Source organism: Poeciliopsis prolifica, unplaced genomic scaffold (assembly GCF_027474105.1).
Source record: "Poeciliopsis prolifica strain line A6 unplaced genomic scaffold, Auburn_PproV2 SCAFFOLD040, whole genome shotgun sequence".
Taxonomy (NCBI): Eukaryota; Metazoa; Chordata; class Actinopteri; order Cyprinodontiformes; family Poeciliidae; genus Poeciliopsis; species Poeciliopsis prolifica.
Genome location: NW_026562415.1, coordinates 5325183 through 5350774, shown reverse-complemented (window position 1 = coordinate 5350774; position 25592 = coordinate 5325183). Strand labels below are relative to the sequence as shown.

The window sequence follows — 25592 nt, the reverse complement described above, 5'->3', positions numbered from 1 at the left end:
TGTCGTAATGAATGCCAAAAGGAGGTAATTAAGCCGTTTCATTCCAGTGTTTTGTAGCTGTGGCACATCTAAAAACTGCAGGACAGCAGCTCTAGAGGACTGGAGTTTGATACCCTGCTCCATAGGAAAACGTGCATCTACTTTCCAATGGGTGCCAATTGTTACGGAGGTCACGTATGTCAGCTAGTGTGTGGCAAACTGCTCAACCTCAATGCGACAGACTCAACATGAACCGTTTCAACAGTTGGGCTTCTTGTGCCCGACATATTTCTGTCTTTTCTTTGAAGTAAGAGTAGCTGAGTAGAAACGACGCAACGTCACGTTCCGCAACAAAACAAAAACAACACACACACAAAGGACATTGGGTTATTTGCTCCCTGTCAATCAAAGTGGATCAAAACCATATTGTTTTCCTAAGATATTTGTGCAGCTGATTATTTGCCTTTCTTTTTTCACATTTAATAGATTTATCTCCGAATCCCACAGGCCTTTTCTTCATGCGCACATTTGGATATTTTCCGCAGAGAACGGAACAAAATGAGGCACAGCTTTTTGAAATTTAGAGTTCATTACATTAGCTGACGTTCGGTCACAACTTTAGACTCGGATATTTCTGTGAGAATAAATTGCAAACAGGAAATGGGTGTTAAACTCTAACGACGTGTAAAAAAAGTTACACTTCCTCAGTAACAGGTTCTGTGTAAATTCTTGCACCTTCTTTTTTTTTTGTATCATTGTCATCAGTGGAGACGGCCCGCATCACCATATTGTGATACAGCGCCCTTCTCCTGCTGTGTTAGTTGCACATCACACTCCACTCACGTTGGAAGAGTTTTGTGTTTTTGTGCGAGTCACAAGGAAGCGATCACATCCACGCTCCTCGCTGTTTATTAAAAGGTGCGTCATCTGACACCATCTGTAATTATTCCTACGCTCAGGAAGTAAGCGTGGAGTCGTTGCTGCTGTCGGTTGTTCGGCTGCATCTTAAATATAAGTTCGAGAGAAAATATGGAGGCGGGGGAAGTTTTTCCAAGAAAATTGGAAGGGTTTTGGCCGAGGTGTGAATAATTGGCTCAGAGCTGGTAGAGGATGATCTCATAGCACCCTGAGCCTTCGTAAAGCTCTGAGAAAACAAGTTTAAATAGGAAAGGCGAAAAAAAAAAAACTGTTCTTTTCATGCTTTAAAAAATAATACTTTAGGGTCTGATGGGGGAAAAAAATGCATAAAAGCATCAAATGGAACCAGTCTCTCTTTTTATGTTTAGCATTTGTTTTGAACCCACTTCAAAAATGCTAATGTCTGCATCCTCTATGGCTTAAAAGTCGAAGGCAGACATGTTGCATCAGGTTGCAGAGGGTTAAGAATGGAAAAAAAAGACAGAAAAGTAGACTCTAAATTTAAATTTCACACTATTGCATGGTGTGCATCTTATATCACAATATTTTATTTTACAGAAGGTAATTGCAAAGCACAACATAGGTTTACTGCATATTTTAAATTATGATACCATCTTCTATCTGAGCTATTTATACCAGGTATATGTTGCCAAATTGGTTAATTGTTATGGAATAACATGCTATCTTCAGGGATGAATCAAAGAATTATCCAGAGAGTAGAAACAACCAAATGAACCAGGCTGTATTAAGCTATTAATGTTAATAAAATCATTTTCTGACTAGAACGATAAACACACATTGGTCTCACTTGAATGGCACTTTTTCTTGTCATTTCAATTCTGAAACTTTTTAAAATTTATATTTAAATAGAAAAGTGTGAATGTAGATTGATGACCTTTTGACTCGGGGTGGTTTCAGATTTTTTTTTCAAGTGTAAACCAACAATTTAAAATGTGGTATGAAAACTGAACCAGGTTTTTTAAGGTCTAAAATTCGGATTAGAATTATTCAAACTATTAAAAACATAAATCATATAAAAAATGAATGGCAATTCAAGAGTTGGTGAAGCACATTTGTATCAGTAGGTGAAGACAAATTAACAAGTTTATAGAAATGACAAAATTCACAGAACTACTGTAAAACAACAAATACTAAAGATTTATCTTCAGTTGTATTTCGATGTAGAAAAAGTACAACTAAAAATATTACAGCCAATAACAGCTCTTTGAGAAGAACTGAATTCAGTCAGAATGGAAAATGTATGGTCAAGGCTTTGCAAAAATTGGTTATTTTGAAAAGGTCACCGAAAAAATCCAATAAGTGCATTTTTGTTATATTTGCGTTTTCAAAAGAAGCTTCTACGGAGATATTCGCTGCAGCTGCCAGAAAAATGATCCGTTTCAGTGTGTAGCAAACACACACTGCATGTCTGAGCAAGAAGGCTGACACTCTGGACAGTATTGCATGTGCAAACGAAAACCCAAGAAGCTGTTTGCTTCTGCAGCTTCGCATCACAACCCAGATGGCAGCCATTTCTCTTTGGGGATTAGGATAGATGGACACAAACAAGGAATTTGTGATAAAAACATTTTTCTATGGACATAAAATAACAGATATTCCCTAGAAGAGTTTTCTATTTATTTCTTTATTTTTTATCGTTTCTGATTGCTGAGAGGACAGTTCCCGGTACAACTCAGGAATATAAAAAGATGTGCAACGATAGCAAATATTTTTACCTTTATCTGGTGCCGAGAGGTTGGGGTCACTCCTGGGTAGAGTGGTGTCGCCTATCTGGTGAGCAGGAGCTCTCTGCAGAATAAGACAATCAAACAAATTAACCTTAAAAACACACAACAACTAAAGACATTTCAGCTGCGCTACATAATATACATAATGTTTTTACAAAAATTGGACTAAAGGTCTCATAAAGGAGAGAATGTCGACGACACAAACAGCAGCGTATTCTAGCAAATGTGGTGTTCATAATTTTACCATAAGTTTATGATTTCATGAATGTCAAACAAAATTAACCAGTTTGCATTCATTAGTTAGCATTGAGCTTTGATTGTTAAAAAAAGAGGGTGAAATGTGCTAATAAATCTAAATAGACATACTTAAAATAGTGGATTAGCTTCTTTAACCCTGTGATGTCACAGGAAACTTTTATTTTGGCCAAGTATATTTTATCATGAAGAATTAACATTATATATCATTTTAGACCAAATCATCTGACAGATCATGAATTTAAAACTGCAAAGAAATGTCAAGACATGTTGGTTTTGGTTCTGCCTGAGAAACATGACTTTGCGTTTGCCCTAAATTTGCAAAAACAAGAACGCAGCTAAACAACTCGTATTTTTAATAACCAACATTAATCACCCAATAAAAGTGTTATGTAGTATGTAGGTCATCGGCAATAATCTCCTCCGTAGAATTAAACATAAACAGGGTGAAAAAGAGGTGAACTCCACATTAAGCCGCGACCGCGAGCGATGAACGGCCTTGAAAAGCAAACAGATTAGGGTTGCTTAGTTTTTTTTTTTTTCATTTTTTAAATTTTTTTTGTTATCGGAGCTTTGCCGGTGGATTGATTGTGTGGTTTTGTTGCATACTGTCCTTCAACTGGGAAAGCAATTACAATATTATGTTGCTCTCATAACCTCTTGTTTTTATGTTATCAGCTTGGTGTACAGAAGGGTTTCTTCGCCCCTCCCAACCAACACACATAATGGAACAAAGCTGGGGTAATCTTTAGCAAAAACAGAAGTAACTACTGCTCTTGAAAAATTGCACCTCTCAGCGACAAAATGGCCTTACACCACGAGCCCTCGCCAAGGAGACATTTTTGTCTTTGAGGCGGAAGTCACCCATTGAGATGTATTGTACATTAAAGAGGTGACCTTGTTTTCTGCCACACTGTGCACCTCATTGGGTGCTGCAGTTGTTACAAACTTCAAGTTTCCCTCAAGGCAGAATGTAACATCGCGCTGGACAACTATAGATCTGCTTCCTAATTTGTCTTTGTGTCCCAATCACACAACTGCACACTTTGACAAAAAAAAACAAAACTGAGCTGCAGATAAACCTCTTAAGTGAGCAGAAAGTAGATGAAATGGCTGGCTCTTTGAGGTTATTTTTCCCACTTGAGTCATACAAATGTATTCTGTGTATCCAAATATTGCCCTGAATGAGTTGCTATATGTTCCTGGACCTGGTTTTGATGTAATGTCATAGAGAGGATGAACACTTAATAGATCTTAATGATTGCAACAAAAGTAGAGACTGACTTAAAATAGTGAGCAATTTATTTCCCTAGCTATGTATTCCTTACATTTTACCAGTGGTAAAAGTTTATGTATACTGGAGATCAGTAGGCTGGAATTCATTGTGTCCTGCTGCGTCATGACCAGCTCATTTACTTTGTGTCATCAAAATCTTGTTCTGTTCTACTTTCCAAACTCCAAGAAGTTCAGTGGTTTAAAATAATTTTAATGGCTCTAAAAGGTGCCTGAGACACCAGGATTTTTCTGTTGTTGTGTAACATATTGTATGTAGCATAAATACTAGCCACTGCATAGCCTGTTTCTGTGCACTGCTTATCAGCTGGCTGAAAGAAGGCTCATGCAACTTAACCATCTTTTCAAATTCGGTGTCAAACACAATGGACGCAATACTGTACGAAGAGAAGTAGCGCTACCTTATTATTATTACTACCCTAATTAAAACTGTATTTGGAAATTTAGTGTCACATTAACATCAAGTTATTACTGAATACTGGCTAAAGACTTTGGAACCTGAATGAATTTATGTAACTGATAAAACCAAGAACTTTGCAAGACAATAAACATTTCCATGGCAGTGTATCAACTACTAATATAAATGAGAAATTTACAAAGAGGAAAAACGTCAAAGTACATCAATGAATACGTTTATATTTGCCAACCTGTGCAGGATCAAGGTGGTTGGAGAAGATGGCACTGACCGGTCTCTCTCGTGGAGACAGACAGGCATTTTCTCTGGAATGCTTGTGTTTTTCTGCCATTTGAGGCGAGCCTGAAATGAACGGTATGATATGTCAGAGCCGTGTCTCACGCACACACACGCATGCAAGCATGCCCATTCGCAAACATGTTCAGGACCAAACAGGGAGCAAGGTGTTAGGCTATTACCCGCAAATACTGGCAATCAGAAAAGGCCAATCTCTCTTTCTCCCTCCAAGCCTTTCTCTCTTTGCCGTCCTTTCAGCCTCAATAGCTCCACAACATGATAAATGGCTTGGCCCCTCCTTCACACACACACACGTACGCATTCTCCTCACTCCCTCTAACCTAACTCCCTTGCCTCCTCCATTACACTGGACAATCACAACAGGGACGTGAGCCACAGCTTGACACGGTTACATCTGTAGCACGAGTCAATAGATAGGGGCAAAATCCAAACGCGCAAATTCGTCATTATTGCTGCCCATCCCCTCAGCAGCTGCTGCATGAATCTTGAACCATTAGCCAACTTGACAGCACTTGGAAGACTATCATATGAATATAAGATGGCAATCGCTGCCTCTCCTTCAGGTAGCACCACAGAGGCAATAATTCTCCGCACGCTTTATGGTAGACAGAGGGCACTTTTATAAGGGCGCCGCCCGCTGTCAGCGGCTTGCCAAAGGGGAGTGCATACGCTTCCATAACTGTCTTCATATATTCTCGCTTTTTATGATCGGGATCAGGCAGAAACACATTTACACATTTGAACTCATCGGGATGAGAGGGGCAGCAGGATGAGGCATTAGCTATTCACTCTACCCAGCGGTGGACACTCGGATAACCGAGTCTGGCCTGGACAGCGCTTGTTATAAGCTCAGTTGTAGCAATCTCTTATTCTCTCTTACCACGTTGCGCGCTTTCGTCGGTGCAATGTTCCCTTCAACACCATTTCTTCCCGCTCATTTATTTATCAGTCTTCATTTTGCATTCTCTCTGTTTCGTCTTTCCTCGGTTTGTTTTCCTTCAAGCTCACTTTTTCTACATTCTCTTTGAGGAGCTTCCGCCGGGCTCCAACCTCGTCAGACAGGATTGCCGTTCCGTTTTGGGAGACGGCGTCGCCGAAAGGTTAAAAGTACAACGTTGCAGGTAGAGAACACTCGATTTAGACCGCTTGGGACTGAAATATCAGCTGGATGCTGAGACACGGGGCTTATTTTTTTTGATAGGAGCCACCTTACCTCTGGCACTGGAGGGGGCTGAGCTGGTGACATTGGGCGAGGCAGAATGGTTGGAGCTGAGGCTCGAGGTAGATGGACTGGGCTGGAGGTGGGAAAGAAGAGATTATGAGCATCTCTCTTAAATCATAAAAAAACATTAACATTAATAAACTTCAAGTCAAGGTTTATGTATTTATTTAACCAACCAAGTGACCAACACCAACTTGGTTGGTTCAAACACAGACAGTGTGGCATCACCTCTGGAAATATGCCACTTTTAGTGACAACTTGGAGTAAATCAAAGCTTTTTCCTCCAATAAGATTAAGTTAGGCGCAGGTCTTCTATGGTAGCAGCAGCTCAAGTGATTTGCACAGTCAGTGCCATTTACTTCTGCTATTTCAGATGGATTTAAAACTACAAATAAAAACTTGTAAAGTAAGCAACATTTTTAGCGTAGTTAGCTATGTAAAAGTCGGCCAACTGTGACGTAGCACTGGTTAGGAGAAAATTGTTTCTGACAAATAAACAATGCCAGCACTTGCAGAAGTAAATTTTAACTTTGAATATTGCCAATTTGCTCCACTGGAGTGGTTAGCAATACTAACCACTTCTTTGGAGGAAATAAAACCATTTGTGTTTCAATCTCTACTCTACAGTATATAGACATATTTCCAGAGCACCTGTCATAATTCATTTAATAGCAACATCTGTTGGTGGCTTACAAACCAAACAGCACTGTTAATGTTCCTCACTGGAACCTTGATATGCTTTAAATCATATTTAATCAGTAAAAAAAAAAGTTTCTCAGTTTTTCTAAGTTGATATTGGTGAGATGGAGTCTTGGAAAAAAACCCAAAACAATAAGTGAATTAAAATTATCTCCAAAACTCTAAATAATGATCTCTATGAAAAAGTAAATCAGCAACACTGTTGGCTCCTGGGGTTCTCAAACACCAGCAGTTTGTTTATAGTTATTGTGCCATTTGGACACTTAGGAATATTTTTTCTGGCTCTCAGCAGAAATTTATGAAATTTGATCCACCAACATGCAGCTGATGGACATCGAGATACATTTTAAACCAGGTTGTTTTCCCCGTTCATTTTAATTTCCATCCAATTGAATGAAATTGGATGGTTGACTTTCATTTAACAGTGGAGCTGGTGACACCCGTTCATTTAACTTGGCATGGTGTATCAAGCCTTTTCAAAGTCCTTATCGAAGTCCTTTGAAGTCTTATTGCCGACAATAACAACACTTTGCTCTTTTTATTTTTGTATGAACGCCTCAGCCAGCGTTATGACTAGAATCTGACAAAGAATCTGTGGAGGGAGCAAAAATATTGAAGCCAACTGTCGAAACACTGGAACAGCAGAAATATGTACAGACCAAATTGATATAAGGAGGTTTTCCAATGATCCAATGACATTTTTAAAATGTTATATTAAATGTTTATCCATCTCTTGAGTTTTCAATCTAAGTCTGCTATTGGTATGAATACTTTTGAACTTCTCTGTAGTGATAAAGCCGGTGCCTCACTCTAATACCTATCAAATAACTGCAAGCAACATCTTAAAATAAAAGTCACATTATATCATTTTTTTTTCAGGTAAAGAAATGCTTTAATATTCCAATCTATTATCCTAATTGACTCAGCCAGATTCCTGACAGCAGCCTCTTTTTCCTCCCATGTTTCCCCTCTCTTATTATTACTCCGGTCCTGCCAGGTGCCGCGGATGGCTTGCCAGGAGTTGTCGGCAGCTCTTTGAATTGGCCAAATCCAGTTTAGATTAGACTTAGGCAGGCTCCCTGGACGGCCCGCACAAAGCACCGTGTCCTGAATTGATATAATCATGACAATTTGCTTGGTCGGACAGAGCCCTGGACGAGAAAAGTCGAGATGATAGAGAGAAAAAAGGGTCAGAGAGAGAGAGCAGGGGGAAATAAAGCGAGGGTGGATTCAGAAAAGGAATAAAAGAAAAAATGATGCGAGTTGAGCCTGTGGGGAGCAGGAGGGCAAATGTTAGGATGTGGACTCAATCTACTACTTTAACAGCCTTTTCCGGGGCATGTGGGTAGTGCACGAGAGGCTGCTTGCAGGTGCGCTTTACTGGTGACGGATTACCTGCATGTTGAAGACTTCATCTGAGCTCTCCGACTGCCCGGTAATGTTGCTGACTTCGTTGGAGGCTTGAGATGAAAGAGAGGACGAGGAGTACCGGTTCACTGCAGGGTAGCTGCAGGGGCTGACGAGACAGAAGGCGAGAGCTTGTTACGGTGGATCTTTGTAAAAGGAAATGAAGTTATTTTCTTATCGGTCAAAAAAGTTTAAATTCCCACTGAACGTTTTTGTACTTTCTCACGTTATGAGCCATAAACTTCAGCGGAGTATTTGGAGAGGATTTTATTAAAGTTGCACATAAGTAAAGTGAAGTGCATTTCTTTTTTTTTTTTTAAACAATCTTATAAGTGTTAAAAAAAAACTACATAAGGTTTTATGCAAAATGACAGGTTAGCTAAGAGCAAACATGATATAAATCATGCCTACAGTGAAACATGATGGAGGCAGCATCATGCAACAAGAATGATTTTTCTCATTTTAAACAGTTAAGCTAGTTTATAGCAATTATATATATATATATATATATTCCATAAAATTTACTTTTGCAGGTAACTGTGCTTCACTTACCATAAATTCACCATGGAGTCCAACACAAAGGGCAAACCGGCAGAAAACATAAAAGAAGAGGGGCGTCAGTCTGGATGATAAACAACTGTTACAACTTCAGCATTTCATCAAAACAAGATCAAAATCTAAAGAAAAGCTAAATTATATTCGACAGTTTTTGCATTCTTTTCCCCCTCTCCACAGAAACCAAAACTTTGCACATGGGGGAAGAAAAAAAAAAAAAAAAAGGTAAATGTCGCGGTGAGATTGAAGTGATGCGTGCGTCTCCAAAGTTTCTGTGCCCTGTGGGATCAGACTGTGGAAGGAGAATGTCGCAGGTAGACAGGGTGGAAGGGTCACTGAACACATCAAAACACCTACACACACATGCACACACGCACACACACAGCCACCCACAGTCAGCCGAATAGACAGATCCCTGTAGGGGAACTGTCTATTCGGCTCCCCCCTCCCACTTTTTCCCTTATTATAAACCAACACCATAAACAGATGGAAGATCCGAACAGACTGCTTTTACGGTCATTTTTAAATCTTTTAACACGATAAAATAGTCGTCTTTGACATTTTCATCAAAGCTCAACACAGAGACTGCACACACTTACACCCACACACATATATATATAAAATTGCACCTACACATATATAGGTGCAATTTACAAATAAATGCACAAAAAGAAAATGGTCATCACCTCCGCCTTGCAACCCCTCTGCCTGCGTCGGGGCTGATGATGCTGGGCACAGAGTTCCTGTAGGTCCGCGGGCTTCCGTTAGTGAAGGGCACGGGGCTCGCGCGCACGTAAGCAGGGAACTCCTGCGGTTTTACACGGAGGAAAGTGGGATGATTAAAAACGCTGTTCGGCGCCAGCGTGTGGTACGTAAATAAAATCTGTGGTATGTAGATGAGGGGAAGTTTGTTTAATGAGGGGTGGCTACCCCCTTCCGCCCCTCCACCCCTGCCGTCGGTGGACCGCAGGGGACATTTCGCTTGGAAGCTTGAGCACAGCAGACGCTTTCTGCTGTCGAATTTGCTTTACGCTCCCACAAAGTTGTTCTTTAATAATTCAAAGGAAATGACAGAAGATGTGCAACGATAGGAAAATTCTGTTTGATATGCTTGAAGCTGTACCTGATTGACAACCTGGTGGCCTACCTGTATGCCCAGACTGGATTTCATCAGATGAAACTGGTCCACTAGCTTCTTGTGGAGAGGTCTCATGTCTTGGGGAACGTACTTCTCGTGCACAGCGAGGCCGTATTCTAAGATGTGCGCCTGGAACGCAGAGACAGGAATGACGAGCCTGATATTTGCCCGGAATGACGAGAAGTATATTTTATTCGGAAGAGGACGACCAACTGTTAAGCATGGTGGTGGCAACATTATGCCGCATGGTTCATTGTCAGATCTAATTGTGGGTAGCATAAAGTGGATGGGATAATGAAGGTGTACAGCTCCCTCCAAATCTTTGAACTTCACTTTATATATCCTGCTGGAGCATCAGCAGCCTATATTCAAGTTCTGGGACAAAACGCAGCCTTACACTTATTAAAAATGTATGGACCATGTCTAAAAGCAGGGTCTGTGCCAGTAAGCAAACCCATTAAACTAAAGTCTTCAATTCCTGCTAATTCAGCCAGAATTATGAAAAAAGGTTGTCAACAGTGATAAAAAATGTAAGATTTCTCAGCATATCGCTGAAAGATAATGGAACCAATGCAGTGTACAAAATGTGTGTGGTGGGGAATGTAATAGTTTGGGTTTTTGTGTATAATTTTCACTATTTAAACATAAATGATTGTGTTTTTCCTCCAAACAAAGCATGGTTCAAATGCAAACACTAAACTAACATTATATTCATAGTGGTGATGAACAGACACTGCAGTTGCTATTATCTTTATGCATAAAAAATTAAACCGATATAGGATCCATGACAATTAATAGTATTGTATTGCTGTACATTTTTATAATCAAAAATGTACAGCATTTCTCAGTTTGTTGCTTTTTTGAAAGATAATTATTTCTTTCATTTCAGACCTGTTCAAACATGAGCTCCCTCAGTCGGCCAATCTTGTCTCCGTCCTCGGGATGATTCATAATATAGTCCTTCACGAAAAAGGCCTGCAAATAAACAAAATGCAGAACATTTGAAGGCCTGAAGGCGGCTCTGCTTTCTGCGTGACGATGTTACCTGAATCCCAGCAGGCCATCACTCAGGGAATGCGAATGCGTTTTATTTCTTGTATTTGTGCAGTCCTTCAATACATTTAGGAAGGTTTGAGAAAACACACAAGGAAAGTGAACAAAAGCAGCATTATTTCCACTGGATTTTCGAGGACAAGAAAGGGAGGATTTCAAGATCAAGAAAAGGTTTCTCTTCAACACGATCTTTCTGATTGCATAACCAAAGAAGCAGCAAAAAGCACTCCTGCTGCTATATCATACTAATTCAATTCATAATTTTACTTTTGTCATTTATATACTCTTGCTTTTATTTAGATAAAAGCAAGAGTAATAAAAATATAATAAGCACCAGTGCAATTTAGCCATAGGTTGTGCTTACAACAAAACAAATACGCTAATATTCGAGGTGAATTAGCCTGGCTACTCTTTGATATTTGTCTTCTCATTGGTAGCTACGTTTTGTGATGACCATGTGACAGAATGACTGCCTACTATTTAACCACCAATGATATTTGGTGGTTAGTATTCACTCGTGTGAGCATTTTGTACTTTGGGGCTTCTTGGTGAAGCTAAACTAAAGGATTAACTTTCCTGGTTTTGATCAAACTCTTAAATAATCGGACAAATTAAGCCTGAACTGTGCGCGAAGTCGCTGAACAGGAATTCTTTCAAAAACGGTCTCAGATTAAGACGAGCATAAATAGTCTAGCATAAACAGGAAAACATAAGGACTAATCCAATGTTACAAAAGTCCAATATTTCAGAGCTGCCATTCTGCATCTCTTAGATGGATTCTTATGTTTCAGGTATGTTGGTGGAGAAACTCATTGGAAAGAAACACAACAGCAGCTCTAACCTGGACTGAATGATTCTAAATTGACTGCAAATTTACTTAACTCCATATCTGATTTATAAAATATAAACCCTTTATGTAGCAAAAATCTCTGATCATCCTGGTCTTGTGAAAAGTGTCAGACTTTAAAATGCCGTTTGGGCAGCTATCCAGGACGGCGTTAGAAACGAGGGCGAAAGACAACTCATCGTTTTCCATTTCCTCTAGATGCCATCAATGAGGAATTGGTGCCCCCAGCTTCTTCACTTGGGAAACTATCCTACATGTTTCGTATGAGGCTGCACCGTATTGTGCCCCGCCCAACTATTTAGACAATTGTCCTGCATTTGTGCTGTTCGGAGGATGGCAAAAAGGAGCGGCAGCAACCGCAACTGCCCTTGAACCAAACCCTTACGTTCTCGCCTTTGCGAGCTGGAAGCTTTGTTCCCCCCTCATATTCCCTATACATAAACTGTCAAGTCCTTGCTGTTTACAGTGGCATCAACACTTGTCATACGTCCACAGATTACTGCAAATCCTTCCCAGTTTGTGTTAGACTCGGCTGAAAGCGGGGAGAGAGGATGAGATGATAAAAAGCCCAGCTCACAACCTGCTCTCAAATCTGCCCCATAAGGAAATTCAGAAGAAGAGAAAGAAGAAAAAAAAAAAGAAAAAAAAATGAGAGGCACTAAAAGGTAAAAAGAAGGGTTGGAGGGGGGGTGTTTGCAAAAAGTGCAGTACAGTTCCTCTCAAGGACACAGCTGTCTGTTTTGAAAGAGACAGACTGAGAGAAAAGATGCTTGAGGCTGCTTTAAACAGTCACAAACAAACACAGATCCCTATCAAACGGCTTTCGCAGGCTGAATACTCAAGGTGTTTTAATATTCCAAACATCACCAGATGGCAATCTTAATCAAATTAGTATGCACCGCACAGGACAGCATATCTTATTAAGCTCTGCAAAATGGTTAGATAACTTTTAAAACATTTGAGTGCATAAATATTGTACGTCCCCTCGCCCCCCTTTTTTTTTCCCCCTTTGGTTGCATTTCAGCTTCAACCACAAATCATGAGCCTCGGGGGTGTGTGTGTGTGTGTGTGTGTGGAGGGGGGGGCTACAAAGCTGATCGATAATCTGCAGCGTGATGGAAATTTTTCGTCGGACTGCGACGAGTGGGACCCGGCAACCGAGCGACTTCAGTTAATCATTAGCAAAGTCCAATTAGAGAGGGAGCGCTGATGGGAGGGGAAAATAAATCACAACGCGTTTCTTCCCACCCTCCTCCTCTTTGGAAAGGGGCTCCAGCTCGGACTGGAGTGATAAATCTGAATATTAATAATGACAATTTCTCCCTCATTTGTAGCAGGGCCTCCACGGCTGCCAATCGGCATTAAGGAGGGAGAAGAAATTAATAGATTTATAGGCGCGGTCCCGTGAACGCTCACGACATCGTGCGTGGCTCGAGGAAAATCGGGGGGTTGATGCCGGTGGCAGTGTGCTTGCGGCACGATAAAAAGGAGCCATGCCTGTCCAGTTTGTGAGGAAATATTCCAAATTTGTTTTATTATTATTATTATTATGGAAAGAAAGGGGGAGGGGTTACAAGAGATTAAAAGCAGCAGAGAAACATGGATACAGCTTTCTGCACTGGGCCTGCAAACAGGCACAATGAAGAAACGCATCCCCCCCTCCAGCCCAGATCCACGCTCACAGCAGTTGCTAAGCGACAAGCGCAAGAGTCCACTCAGTTTGCCGAGGCTAAAAACTATTTTCTTGAGTAGATTTTAAGTTGTTTTTCCTTTCCTTTCTTTTTAATTTTTCTGAGGCTGTTGTGCTTTTCCTGGAAAATAGGAGCACGCCGCGCGGTTATCCTCCAATCACCCGCGCGCTGCTCTCGAGAAGCTGCAAGCAGATGCAAATGCTTGTCGGCGAGACGGAAGACGTCTCTCCTTTTTGTGTCTGGCTTTTACTATTCTATCCTATAATGCGGCAGCTGCATAAATCCTCCTACCTCATTCAATAAGCTAATATTAGTCATCCATCTCTTTACACTCCTCCCCCCCCCCCCGCTATTTCTCTTTATGCGATTTTTTTATGTGACGCCGCTTTCTCCCCTCATCTATCCTTCCATCCAGCCATCTATTCGCTGACTGAGAGCTCCATTCCATCCCCTCATTCCAGCATCAACCATCTATCTCATTTTTCTGCTCCCAGCCCTCCTCTTGCTCTCCACTCATCTATAAATTCGATCAAAACCTCGCCGGGCCGCTCGTGCATCCATCCATCCAGCTGTTCATCTGCTGCTCCTTTTTTTCCTCTCTCCCCACACGGCCCCCTCCGCTTCATGCGTCCCACCTTCATACATCATTAGGCAATCTATATGTCAGTGCTTCCCGACCCTCGGTCTCTGAGGAACCGTCCGCCGCCGCCCGTTTGTACCTCTTGGTAGCGGGCCAGGCCTCCGTTGACGGCGGCGTCGATGACCCCGTTCAGGCACATGGTGAGGGGGTTGATGTTCTGCATCTGCCGGCTCTGGCACTGGGTGATCAGCGTGCGCAGCTGCAGGTTCTTGTTCTCGATCACCTCGATGGCGTTCTCCAGCGGGCTCACCTCCACCTGCGCGGCGAGGGAAACGTTCCGTTCAACGTTACAGCAACTCCACGGGCGCCTTTTGACTCCTTTGATTTTCACTTGACTTGTTGGCTCATTTCTATTTCATCCAAGGCGACAAAACTCGCGCTGACTCACCACATTAATAGATTTCAAGCTGTTATTTCTGTAAAGTTTGAGGATTATGGCTTATAAAACAAATCAAAGACATGGTTCTCATAAAAGTTCTAACGTCAGAAATAAAAATATTTCACAATGGAGAAACACAAAAGTGACAAACATGCTTCACAACAAACATCACAGGTAGATGATAAAATAGAGAATAAAATTAAGCTTAGTCAAATTTGTGGAAAGTTAAGTGGAAGAAAAGACATGGGAAAAAAATCTAAATGTCAGCACAAAAAATGTATGGATGTAATTTTTGTAATCTTCTATAATCCTCAACTATGAAAAGCTGAAATCAAGCGTGTTCCTCCTATTCTGCCTTCTAAATTTGAGCTATTAAACATTCACACCACACTTTTAATTCTCTTGGATTTCATGCTTTTAATGACCACTATAAGGCAGCTCAGTTTTATCTTTTGTTTATCCTGAAATAGTGGGTAGTTTCTACATTTCTTTACTCAACTCTAATTGACAATTTTCACAGACCTTTTATATATTTAATTGGTCAAATTAAGACATTTCTGCTTAAGGGAAAATAAACACATTTTGTACATTTTCTTACTTGAGAAATAATACATAAAATTTTCAGAGCCATTTTTTCCGGTAGTGAACAAAAACTATTAAAAGTATCTCGTGAAAAGCAAAAGACAACAAACAATTAAAATGCTCTCCACATTTCATAAGTGGGTGTTAATCATCTTAGCATCTCTTTTACAACTGGAAGCAAGCAGCAATTACTCGGCTCCTGGTCAAGTTCAAGCAAGCTTTTCTTTTCATCCTCTGTTTTCTACTTTTGACTTTTATATTTTAGTCCCTCATAAAGCCTAATCCTTTAGCCGATTTCATATTTCAAATGCAGATATGCTGCTAAACCATCACAAGGTAATTCAGAATTTACATTCAGGCAGTTCTGCAGCACGTTCAGCAGCTGGAACTAAAGAATATGAACTGAGACCTTAAGAGACAGAAGCTGCCTTGTGTTTCTCATATTCACTGGACGCCATTTCAGTGTCAACCCACTTCTTTGGGTTCTGAATGACACAATTTTAGAGGGTTTTTGCAAACCTACAAGTACGAAACTGGTGAATATTTATATATTTCCCAAAATCTGAATCATTTCTTTGGGGAATTTAATGTAAATACGTGCGTAGGTGTCTCAATCTCCCTTTTGTGTGATGGTCATGTATAATTTTATGTCTTCAAGGTAATTTTTTATTAATTTTTTTATTAACAAGGGTGTTCAGACTCACCAGTTCTCTCTTCTCGACTTCAAACCAGCGGGAAATGCCTGGGAGACTCTGAACCAAAGTCAGGGTAGTCCTCTCCACCCACAAGCTCTGCAAAATAAATGAATACATAAATAAAGGAAACCTTATTTTTATGAGATTGTGCTTGTCAACAGAACAAAAAAAAAAAACCCTTGCCTACTTTTGCCTAATGCACAAATGCTCTCCATTTCCAACACTTAAGACTACACATCCTGCAAAAAGGTTCACTTCTGGATGCAGGTCAGGTGTCATGTCTGATCCGTTATGTCATCATTCACGTTCCGGCGCTTACACAGCGGGGCCGGCGCGCTCGTCAATACGCCCGCGTCTCGCAAGGTCACTCTGACAGGATGTATACTGTGGCAACTCGAGTATTTACAGGAGGCTCTTAATGTAACACATTCATCCTAAAGCGCTGCATGTGTGACAGCGTGTGTGCCACAATGTAACCATGTCGACAAACCCGAAGAGTGGATAGCTGTTCAATATTTATTGTGCAGGTGTGACAGGCGGCGACGCCAACGTCTCCGGTGGTTCCGCCAACTTTATTCTCAAAAACCTTGCGTTCTTTTGATGTGAAAGTATTAACGCCTCTAACTTTTTGCACATCTTGTTGATTTGCAACCACAAATTTGATTGTTTTACAGTATTCAGCCAGGTAGTTAAAGTAGGTGCAATTTCATGTAAGAATAAATACAGCTGTAGCTACAGAAGAAACACTATGTTCCAGGCCTCTGGAGGAGCAGCACAGATCCACAGCTCTGGTAGGGGGAGATTTGCCAGCTTTGCACTTCACTAATCTGGTCAGAGAGGCGGAAGAACTAATCCATTGCTGAAGAAAAGCCATGAGAAAGTCTCAATTGCCTTTTGCTATAAGAAATATATGAGAAAAACTCATAAAATCAATAAACTGATTGATAAAAAAAAAACATCTCCACATTCCTTTCACACAGAAAAGTCAATTACACTTATTTATTTATTTTTTTTTTGAATGCCTTTTTTTTCTGAGGAGACTTTAAAGAGAAAGTGGGATAGATACAAAATGAGATCATTTGTTTGCTTTAACTCTAGTTTTGGACGCAGAGTTTTGCTCCAGGATGCTCCAAAAGAGCAGCTGAGAGTTGATGCGCAGCATCGATCCAGTGTCCTCGCACTGAAGGAGGGTCTTCCGACTCACTACACAGCCCTGCCGCCCTCTATTGATTTTATGCTTTTAAAGGCCAAGAAACCCACCTGAACACCACTTGCGGGAGGCAAAAAAAGAAGAAAAAAAAGGAAAAGTGCCTCCGAACAGGAAGTTGAGAGAAGAGTCCAACGTAGAAACAAGGATCCCTGCCTTTCCACTGAAATAATAAAAACTAATTTTTTGCCGGTGTTCAATTGATGGCTTTTTTATTTACGGGGGATGATACAATAATCATACATTACCAGACCTGCTGCGCACTCTAGTCACAACATTAATGTTTATTGCACGCTACTCCTTTCTCAAGGCCAGAGACATGCAGCCTAAATGAAAATGTGATGCCGTGATTAAATTTAACCAAGTAACCTTGATGGAAGTGATGAGAAAACGGCATGAAGCCTGCATGCAATAAAAGCTGAATATTTATGAGTGTAATATTGGGTTCTGTATTGCTGGGCGTCTTAAAGTATGTGCAGCTGCTGGACCGTATCAGCCTGAAAAGACTAAATTTGCGCTCAAGTCTCACACGGCTACGACTACTGCCTGGGTTTTTGTGTATAATTACCGATGCTGCTTCCCTAATGAATAAAACATGCGCGCAGATACACAGACTAATACCTGAGCGCAAAATATTGCTACATATGTGGTGCCTGATAGATGAGCGAGGCCAGGAAGGATGTCAGTGAGCTTGTTTCACGTGGTTTAGGTGAGAAAGTGCTAATGGAATGATTGGAGTCTTAACGTTTTCCCCAATATCCACATGTGTAGGTGTTCACGTGCTCCTTTCTCTACCTTAAACTCGTTCTCCTTGTCTTTGGTTCCCTTGTGGAAGGGTCGGTCGTATCGGAACTTCCAGATGTGATTGAACTTGTAGAAGCTTTTGATGTTGTCCGGCACGCCGTCGCGCTGCAACACGTCCTGGCTCTCCGGGATGGGAGTTACAGCGTAGATCTGCAGGTCTGAAATTCCCCCCCCAACAAGTCAAGGAAAGCGTGAGAGTGCAAACGAGGGAGAAGTGCTGTGCAGCTGAAATGGACCATGGGAACTTGAGGATGTTCCGATGGGCAGATGAAGACTTTTTTTTCCTCTTAAAGTTGACGAGGTTGACTGCCTCGTTCACATCCGCCTGGAGGGAAGGGGCTGTCGACAGGTCATAGGGTGTGTGGGGGGTCGTCAGAGCAAGCAGTGGACGGAGACAAAGGAAGCCATTTGGTTTATTTTTGCTTAGCTCAGGCGAGACTCTCGCACTGATGAGCAGATTTATGGTAGAAAGAACGGCTAATTAAGATTAATCCTGAGTGTTGGTGACAAGGATACACGAATGGGCGAACAATGCGACAGAGGTGCTATTGATTGGAATAAAAATAACACACCAGGTGTGGATGTAGATAATTGATATCGATGTCAAATTTACATGGGTATGTCCAGAAGATTCACATGTGGACATGTAAAATGTAAATGTGCGTGAATACTGCATGCCATTTTACCTGTATACACATATACATTGTGCATGTAGCAATTAGCAAGTGCCTGTGTACAATTCCCATGTGAATTAATCTAATTTGCATGTACGCATACATAAATTACATGTGGATACACACAATTCACATGTCCACTCAAAACATTTCAGGTGCACATGTATTCAGATGTTCACATTCACACAATTTGTGTGCATCCATGCATCTTTCAAATCATTTCACACGGATACATGGGCGCGCATCCCATCAGCATGAGTCACATTCACCAACACATAATACACGCATCTATTCACACGCAACACATGGCACACAATCCCCATCTACAAATGGCACAAGTGCACACATCCTATTCGCGCAACCTTTAAATGTTCACATACGATTCACATGTTTGCACAAATGATTCACATGCAAACCTTGTCATCCTTTGAATGGACCCGTAGGCTGACACTGCAAAAATGCGTGGTAAGATTTCACAAATACGTGGTCAGACTTGGCTAAAAACATTTTGTTTTAATGTTCACACATTCAATTCACATTTACATGAGCGCGCATTCTATGCACATCTACAGGTGCGAAATAACCTTGCCTGTGCACATAGTGCGCTCATGTTTGTATACCATTTAGACTGATGTATACACACACATCCATTTCACAAGTTTACACTCAGAAATCACATGACACACAACTCACAAGAGGATTTATATGTAATCCAGAAGTAGACGTAGAACATTGAGACGTAGATAAAGTGGGTTTTTTCCAGTCGTCGGGTCTGTGTATTGCTTTTCGGTACTTCTATGTAGGCCAACATTTGTCCCATACATTCATGTGAATAATTAACAAGGCCAACATGTTGTATTTATTAATTCAAGCAATGCATGGAAGCGAAATGAGCTTTCCTTTTGCTATTCAGAGGATGTGCTACATGTACAGTGAGAGTCGTTTCAGAAAACAGAATAATGCCAAGTGCAATAATTGTTCTGTGCAGCACTGTGGAAGCTCAGGCACTGAGAAATGCAATTCTTACAGCTGAACCAGTCAATATACGTTAACCTATTTCTCAATCTGAGCCCCCAAGATCAAATTTCGTAACTGATTAGCTGATTTTAGTTTTCTGTGAATCTTCAAAACCAAACAGTCTTATTCCCATTCGCTAGCAAAAAAATCACGAGCCTCTTTGGGAAACCAGATTCTGGGTATTTTCCCCACCACAATGCACCTGACTGCAGTTTGTTTGTCTCATGCACGCTGCAGTACAGTCTACTTGTGTAAGTGGATGATCAAACGGCAAGGAATGGCATGTGGTCAGTGATGGATACAGAAAACATACAAGTACCCATGTTTTCTGCTGTCAGTAGACAGTTGCACAAAAAAAGAAGAAACGATTCTGTCTTGTCAAGGATACACTGTGCATCGGCCTGGTATATGGTCTGGTCCGGCTGGTTGACGTGCTGCATAGCGATGGCGTGAGGAAACTCGTTGAGCATCCGCTGCTGGAAAGCCTCCAGCCTCTCGTAGTCATGGCCGCGGCACACAAACTCTTTATTCTGCAGCAAAGAGCGAGGGGGTTTTAAAGGTGAAGCAGCACGGGGTTAGCTTGACATCTAGTGGCCGGAGCAGGCAACTGCAAACTCCAATAAGGACCGGGTCTGTTACATCATTAAATGGCGCAGATAAACGTTGCTGAATGTCACCTTACACTGGAGGAGTCTTGCGTAAGAGAATGTTAATTCTCTCTGCAGCTTTTTCCCAATTTTGCAGACTTGAGAAGTATTACACAATCCAATATAGAAAATATGAAAATTATGTTTCTGTTTACCCGTAAGAAGAAAGGGAACTTCTTTCCATAGAACCCAACTCTGAAGAATTCGGGCTCTAGTCTTTGCTGGTCCATGATCTTGTCATACAGAGACGCTTCCATCATCTGACAAAGAAAATCAGCCGGTGCGTTTACATTTTCCCAAGTTAAACGGATACATAGAAATCTTGTTTCAAATCTTGACTGCATGCCTGCGGCTCCTCTCACAGCTCACCCTCATTTTACTCAAGTTCCTGTAGTCGTAGTAAGACTCGTACTGGTCGGCAAGCTCCCTGCAGAGGATAATGCCGTTCTCCCAGCACTGAGGTTCGAAAAGGACAGAAAGAGAGAGAAAAAAAATCTTTATACAAACCCTGGAGGAAAAATCAGATTTAACATGCAGGATCGTTACCAAGCCACTTGATGGCCCTATTGAGCCAAAAAAAAAAAAAAAAAATCAAGAATTAATTGCACCCTCTCCTTGCACAAGTATTGGTACAGAATCCAGCAGACTTGCTAATTAAACACGAAGCTTTTCCTGCTGCCTCCTCGCCCCTGCGAGGTCGTACCGGCAGATGGTGAAGCCAGTGAACGTGAGGGAAAAGTGGAATATTTGTGTCAAGAGGAGCAGTTTTAATGATTCCCTAAATTCATCTGGGATTTGGGAGCTTTTTGATCATTTGTCTCTGCAAGAAGTGTCTCTCTGAAGAGCAGTAAACTTCTGATTAAACTATAAAAATGTTGGCGTACTAAAAAAAAAAAAAAAAAAAAAGAAATCTGTGGATTCAGCATGCTTAAACTTTTAAGTATTTTACTGAAATGCAAGATGAGATAGCTCACGCTGTGTGCTGGCTCACCTTTCCCCTATCGAAGTTCTGGATGATGGTGAGATGCAAATACTCCTTTCTCTGCCACTCGCTCTGCATGGGGTAGTTAAGAAACTCTCGAAGCGGTCGATCTGACCATTCCAGTAGCTCGTCGTACAGCAGCAGGGTGTATGAAGCTTCTGCAAAAATCACGAATAAAGAAGTTCAGATGAGATGTGCGCCGTTAAGATAACGACTGGAGAATAACAATACGGTACAGGCGTTCAGAAGTACTGGTGCGTTTTGAATTTTTCCACTTTTTCTTAAGCTACAATCATATTTTTTTTGTGGAATTTATGGGCTATATTGTCTTGTTGGAAGGTGAACTTCACCTCAGTCTCAAGTCTTAATAGCCTGTACTCTGATTCATGTATTCCTTTAGCAACTGCTCTAGCAATAGTTTTTTAAGAAAGCGACTACGGGCAAATTCATCAACTTTCTTTGGTGTTGTTGACTTTTGGAGACCCCAGTGACGATATAGTAGTTTTTCTTTTGAGTTTGTCCATCGTATAAGATCTCAATGCTATAAGTTTGTGGCTAAAAGTGGAAAAGTTCAAAGAGTATAAATACCAAGACGGTGAGAACAGCAAAAATATGAATGCGCGTAAAAAAAAAAACCCTTGTCCCCAAAGAGAGTACCTGTGTAGTTCTGCGCTTTGAGATGGAGGTCGTACAGTTTGTGGATGTAGCGGATGTACATTTCCTCCTTGTTCAGCTCTGTTTTATAGAAATTCTGAAAGGAAAAAAACCTGGATGATTCAGTCGAAAGAGAGAAAATAAAGGGCAAACAGAAGGTAAGGAGGTTGCAGCAATGCAAGAGTTTAACGATGTAAATAGGTAAAATAAATAAGTAAATAAATAAAATGTTGATGCTTGGCAAAGGTGCAATAACATATCATCTGCAATGTAACAGAAACCTCTCATTTATTTGCCCACACACCCGGGCGAAGGAATTACTTACATAAGCAAAAGCCCTGCAGGGCACGCTTATATTTTTCCCATCCATTAGATTTCAAGAATCAGTATTTCTTTGGCAAAACAGCCTCATAAAATAAGCAGAACATAAAAACTCTTAGGATTTTAATAAGCATTCAAATTTATCTGCATTTAACATCAAATCTAATCAGATTTTTTTTTTTTTTTTTTAAAAGGCATGCGAGAAAATTCTAAAAACGATAGAACATGTCAGAGGTTTCTGTAGTTTTATCTAGCCATGAAAAGAACATTAATAACATGTTAAAATGTTGGAAAAATTACTACTGTTCTTGTTTCACCTGAGATACTAGTAAATCTCACTGCAATGATGCTCATTTCTAATGAAAGACTACATCGTCTGCAGTGCCGTGTCATGTAAAATACCAAGTTTATGAAGCAGGACAGCTTTTTCTCCAAGTTTCATGTACCGTGGATAAAATAGGATTGACTTAAGATATATTACATGCTGAATTATCAACGGGTGACAGCTAAACGGAGCGAGCATGGAAGAGGCAATGGGAGTGTACTGAGAACTAGCTGTATTTGTTAACTAATCTGTTTTCTGTAAAAAAAATTTTGGTGTTTTGTAGCACATTGCAGCAGCTTTCTTAACTGAGTCAATCCAGACCGGAGCTGTCCTGCACAAAACCAGACTGGGATAAAACCCCAGTCACATTCAACAGAAAGTGATTCTGTAGCTTTCAGACTGTCATACTGGAGACAACCAGGTTTCCAACGTACTGCAATGCTGATTAAATGTGCTGTTATGTCCCAGAACATGTAACCTCATATATGTTGATCGCATTGAATTGCTTAATTGATCAAACTGAAACTAACTTTGATCAGTATGGATTGGGCGATGAATCAAATTTTCTGTTTTTGAGGTTTTAATTTGTAAAAGAAAGAAAAAAAAAATCAACCAATGCACTCTGGTTTATTCTGAATATGGATTAATGTTGGCAGCTTCTATTAATTTTGACTTTGAATTCATGTCAACTCACAGAAAGAAATAATAAGACAAAGGACATTTTGAAAAATGACTGTAAGGGACAAGAAGAAACTGCAATGACAATTTGCATTTAATAACAATAATCAACAAAAAAGGATTTTTTATTCGCGCCATATCTCTCAGCCTTAGGGATGGCGCCGTCATAACGAGGCCACATCCATATTTAATCAATTCTTAGTTTTTGATTGGATAAAGTCATACATTTTAACAGATTTTGAGCCAGTCAGTGTTGGCCTATTTTTTATTTCGTAAATCAAATTATGCGAGCACGTTTCAATTTCACATAGATTGTGGGTTAATCACTTTCTTTTTCTTTTTTTAAAAATCCAGTCATCTAATTTACATAACTGCTAATCGACTGGGATGGAAAAATTGCAGCACTGCACTTGTCACAAATTTTTTAGCAGGTTTTTGTAAATTAAATCTGAGAAATTTTGTGCACAAAATGCTCTCACACTAATCAGATGCTTACGTCAGATGAAGTAAATAAATAATCATTTTTAAGGGGAGAGCCAAAACTCACCAATAAGCTGACAGTACATCCGATCTTTTTACCGTCCACTTCCCCCAACTTCATACAATCCCTGTGGAATAAACGTGAACATGTCACTCTACATGATACAAGAGCCGAATCGGACAATCTAATACATCACAGAGGACACGTGTATGTGTGTGCGTGCTCTCCGACCTGTAGTCCAGCAGCCTTTCCATCAGACGAGTGACGGTCGCAATCAGAGAGATCCCGCTCTCCCTCCACGTCTCCCTCTCAATCTTCTTCAGCAAGCTGCGGGACAAATGAAGAGAGACGAGGACAAGATGGAGAGAATATCAAGACTCGAAAGGGGCGGACGAGGGAGATGGAGAGAGCACGGGAACGGGGATAGCGATGGAAGAAATTACTGAAGAAAGAAAAGGGCTCAAAGCAACGAGGAAATTAATCTCGGTCATGCAAAGAGTCACCTATGCTTGTTGGCTCGCCTGCCGCAGTTAAACCATGAAGCTAAACAGATTATATAGATTATAATAACTGGTTGGTTTGATGGAAAGTTAGGAGAACACACACACAATAGTCTTAATTTATTTGTATCTTTTTGGGACCAATTGTTCCCCCTGTTTTCACACAGACGACACAGAGACCAAAGACGAGAGCGTCTTACCTAGGGTACGGACCAAACAGAGGAATTCTACTCCAGGCGGGAAGCATAGGCGGAATAAATTAATATTGACATGATTAAAAATCGGCACAAACTCACACGGCTCAGCTTAAGGGGTGGGAAAGGACAGCAGGTGGGACAGTTGTTGAAAAGCAAAAACAGAACTGAAATAAGCTGAAATCATAGAAAATGTATTGCAGTTTAATCAGAAAAAGAAAGAAGTTACAGACTAGAATAAGCAAAAAATAATAAGGGTAAAAGAATTAGATTATGGGAAAAAAAATACATACTTCTTTTGCATAATCACACTGCATTTTACAGATTACATAACAATAAATATTGGCTATTCAGTGATCTGTTATTTCTAATGTGTAAAAAATGATGAGAAGGTGAATGATTTACGACAAAACGTCTCACAGTTTAAATCACACCTACAGCGTCTCACGGACGTTTTCATATCCTTGAACTGTTACACATTTTGTCAGGTTATAACCACAAACTATTATTGGGATTTTGTGTTTGGACGCCACCAGCTTCCCTAATCTTACCTAAGAAAAGCATCCCGACAGCATAATGGAACCCCTTGTGTTTAAAAAAAGGACAAAGGAAATGATAAAAAAATTTTTTACAAGTAAAAATCTGAAAAGTATGTCTAATTACATTCAGTACACCGACTTGCTTTTAGACAATTTTGTAATTAGGTTGTCAAATCATTCTGTGAGCCTTTAATAGTAAATGTTCAGGAAGTTTTTCTGCTTTTTTCACAAGTGAAGCGTTAATCAAACATTGAGTAGATGCTCCACATTCAGGATAAGTGAACTTAAATTTCCAAAATTTAAGTAAAACCACTGTCCTCTGCTGCAGCTGTGCATTATTTGTAGGCCTTTTTCAATTTAATTGCACAATAAATTAAATGAAAAAACATTTTAATTTGCTTGGTTTATTGTTTTTTTTCTCTTTTATCCCTGTTTTTTTATTTTTTTTATCAAAAACCAGATGATAAAAGTCTTCAGTTTGAAGCTTTTGAAAAACAATTTTGTTTACAGAGACATCAGAATTTATTTTATTTGCTGTTTAGTTGGTTTATTTCAAATTTGGATATTTAAAATGTCTTCCAGTTGCAGTGTTTAAATGTTCCTTAGACTTGAAATTCCACTTGATCATTGAGAATTTGTTCTTGCATTGTTGTGCCGTTGTTACTACTGTGTTACTTGAAAATGGTCGCAAAACCAAAAGCTCTAGGACCATTTATCGTCCGGCAACATTTGTTATTGTGACAGGCATAACTATTT

At 40.3% G+C, this 25592-nt stretch overlaps 1 protein-coding gene across 3 annotated transcripts in view; it reads right to left on the bottom strand.

Moving 5' to 3' along the window:
- dock4b (dedicator of cytokinesis 4b) overlaps positions 1-25592 on the bottom strand; it is a 112602-nt gene that overhangs the window by 7049 nt on the left and 79961 nt on the right. For 2 of the 3 annotated variants that reach the window (XM_055054692.1, XM_055054694.1), the window contains exons 33-50: positions 24304-24330; positions 23835-23930; positions 23670-23730; positions 21802-21895; positions 21154-21302; positions 20532-20618; positions 20318-20422; positions 19904-20045; positions 17816-17982; positions 15823-15909; positions 14237-14413; positions 10818-10901; positions 9936-10055; positions 9475-9596; positions 8222-8333; positions 6119-6200; positions 4841-4950; positions 2634-2706 (exon numbers count right to left, since the gene is read on the bottom strand). In XM_055054692.1, coding sequence (XP_054910667.1) covers positions 2634-2706; positions 4841-4950; positions 6119-6200; positions 8222-8333; positions 9475-9596; positions 9936-10055; positions 10818-10901; positions 14237-14413; positions 15823-15909; positions 17816-17982; positions 19904-20045; positions 20318-20422; positions 20532-20618; positions 21154-21302; positions 21802-21895; positions 23670-23730; positions 23835-23930; positions 24304-24330 — 1895 coding nt within the window. The remainder of the gene's footprint in view (positions 1-2633; positions 2707-4840; positions 4951-6118; positions 6201-8221; positions 8334-9474; positions 9597-9935; positions 10056-10817; positions 10902-14236; positions 14414-15822; positions 15910-17815; positions 17983-19903; positions 20046-20317; positions 20423-20531; positions 20619-21153; positions 21303-21801; positions 21896-23669; positions 23731-23834; positions 23931-24303; positions 24331-25592) is intronic. The other variant, XM_055054693.1, reaches the window with a different exon arrangement.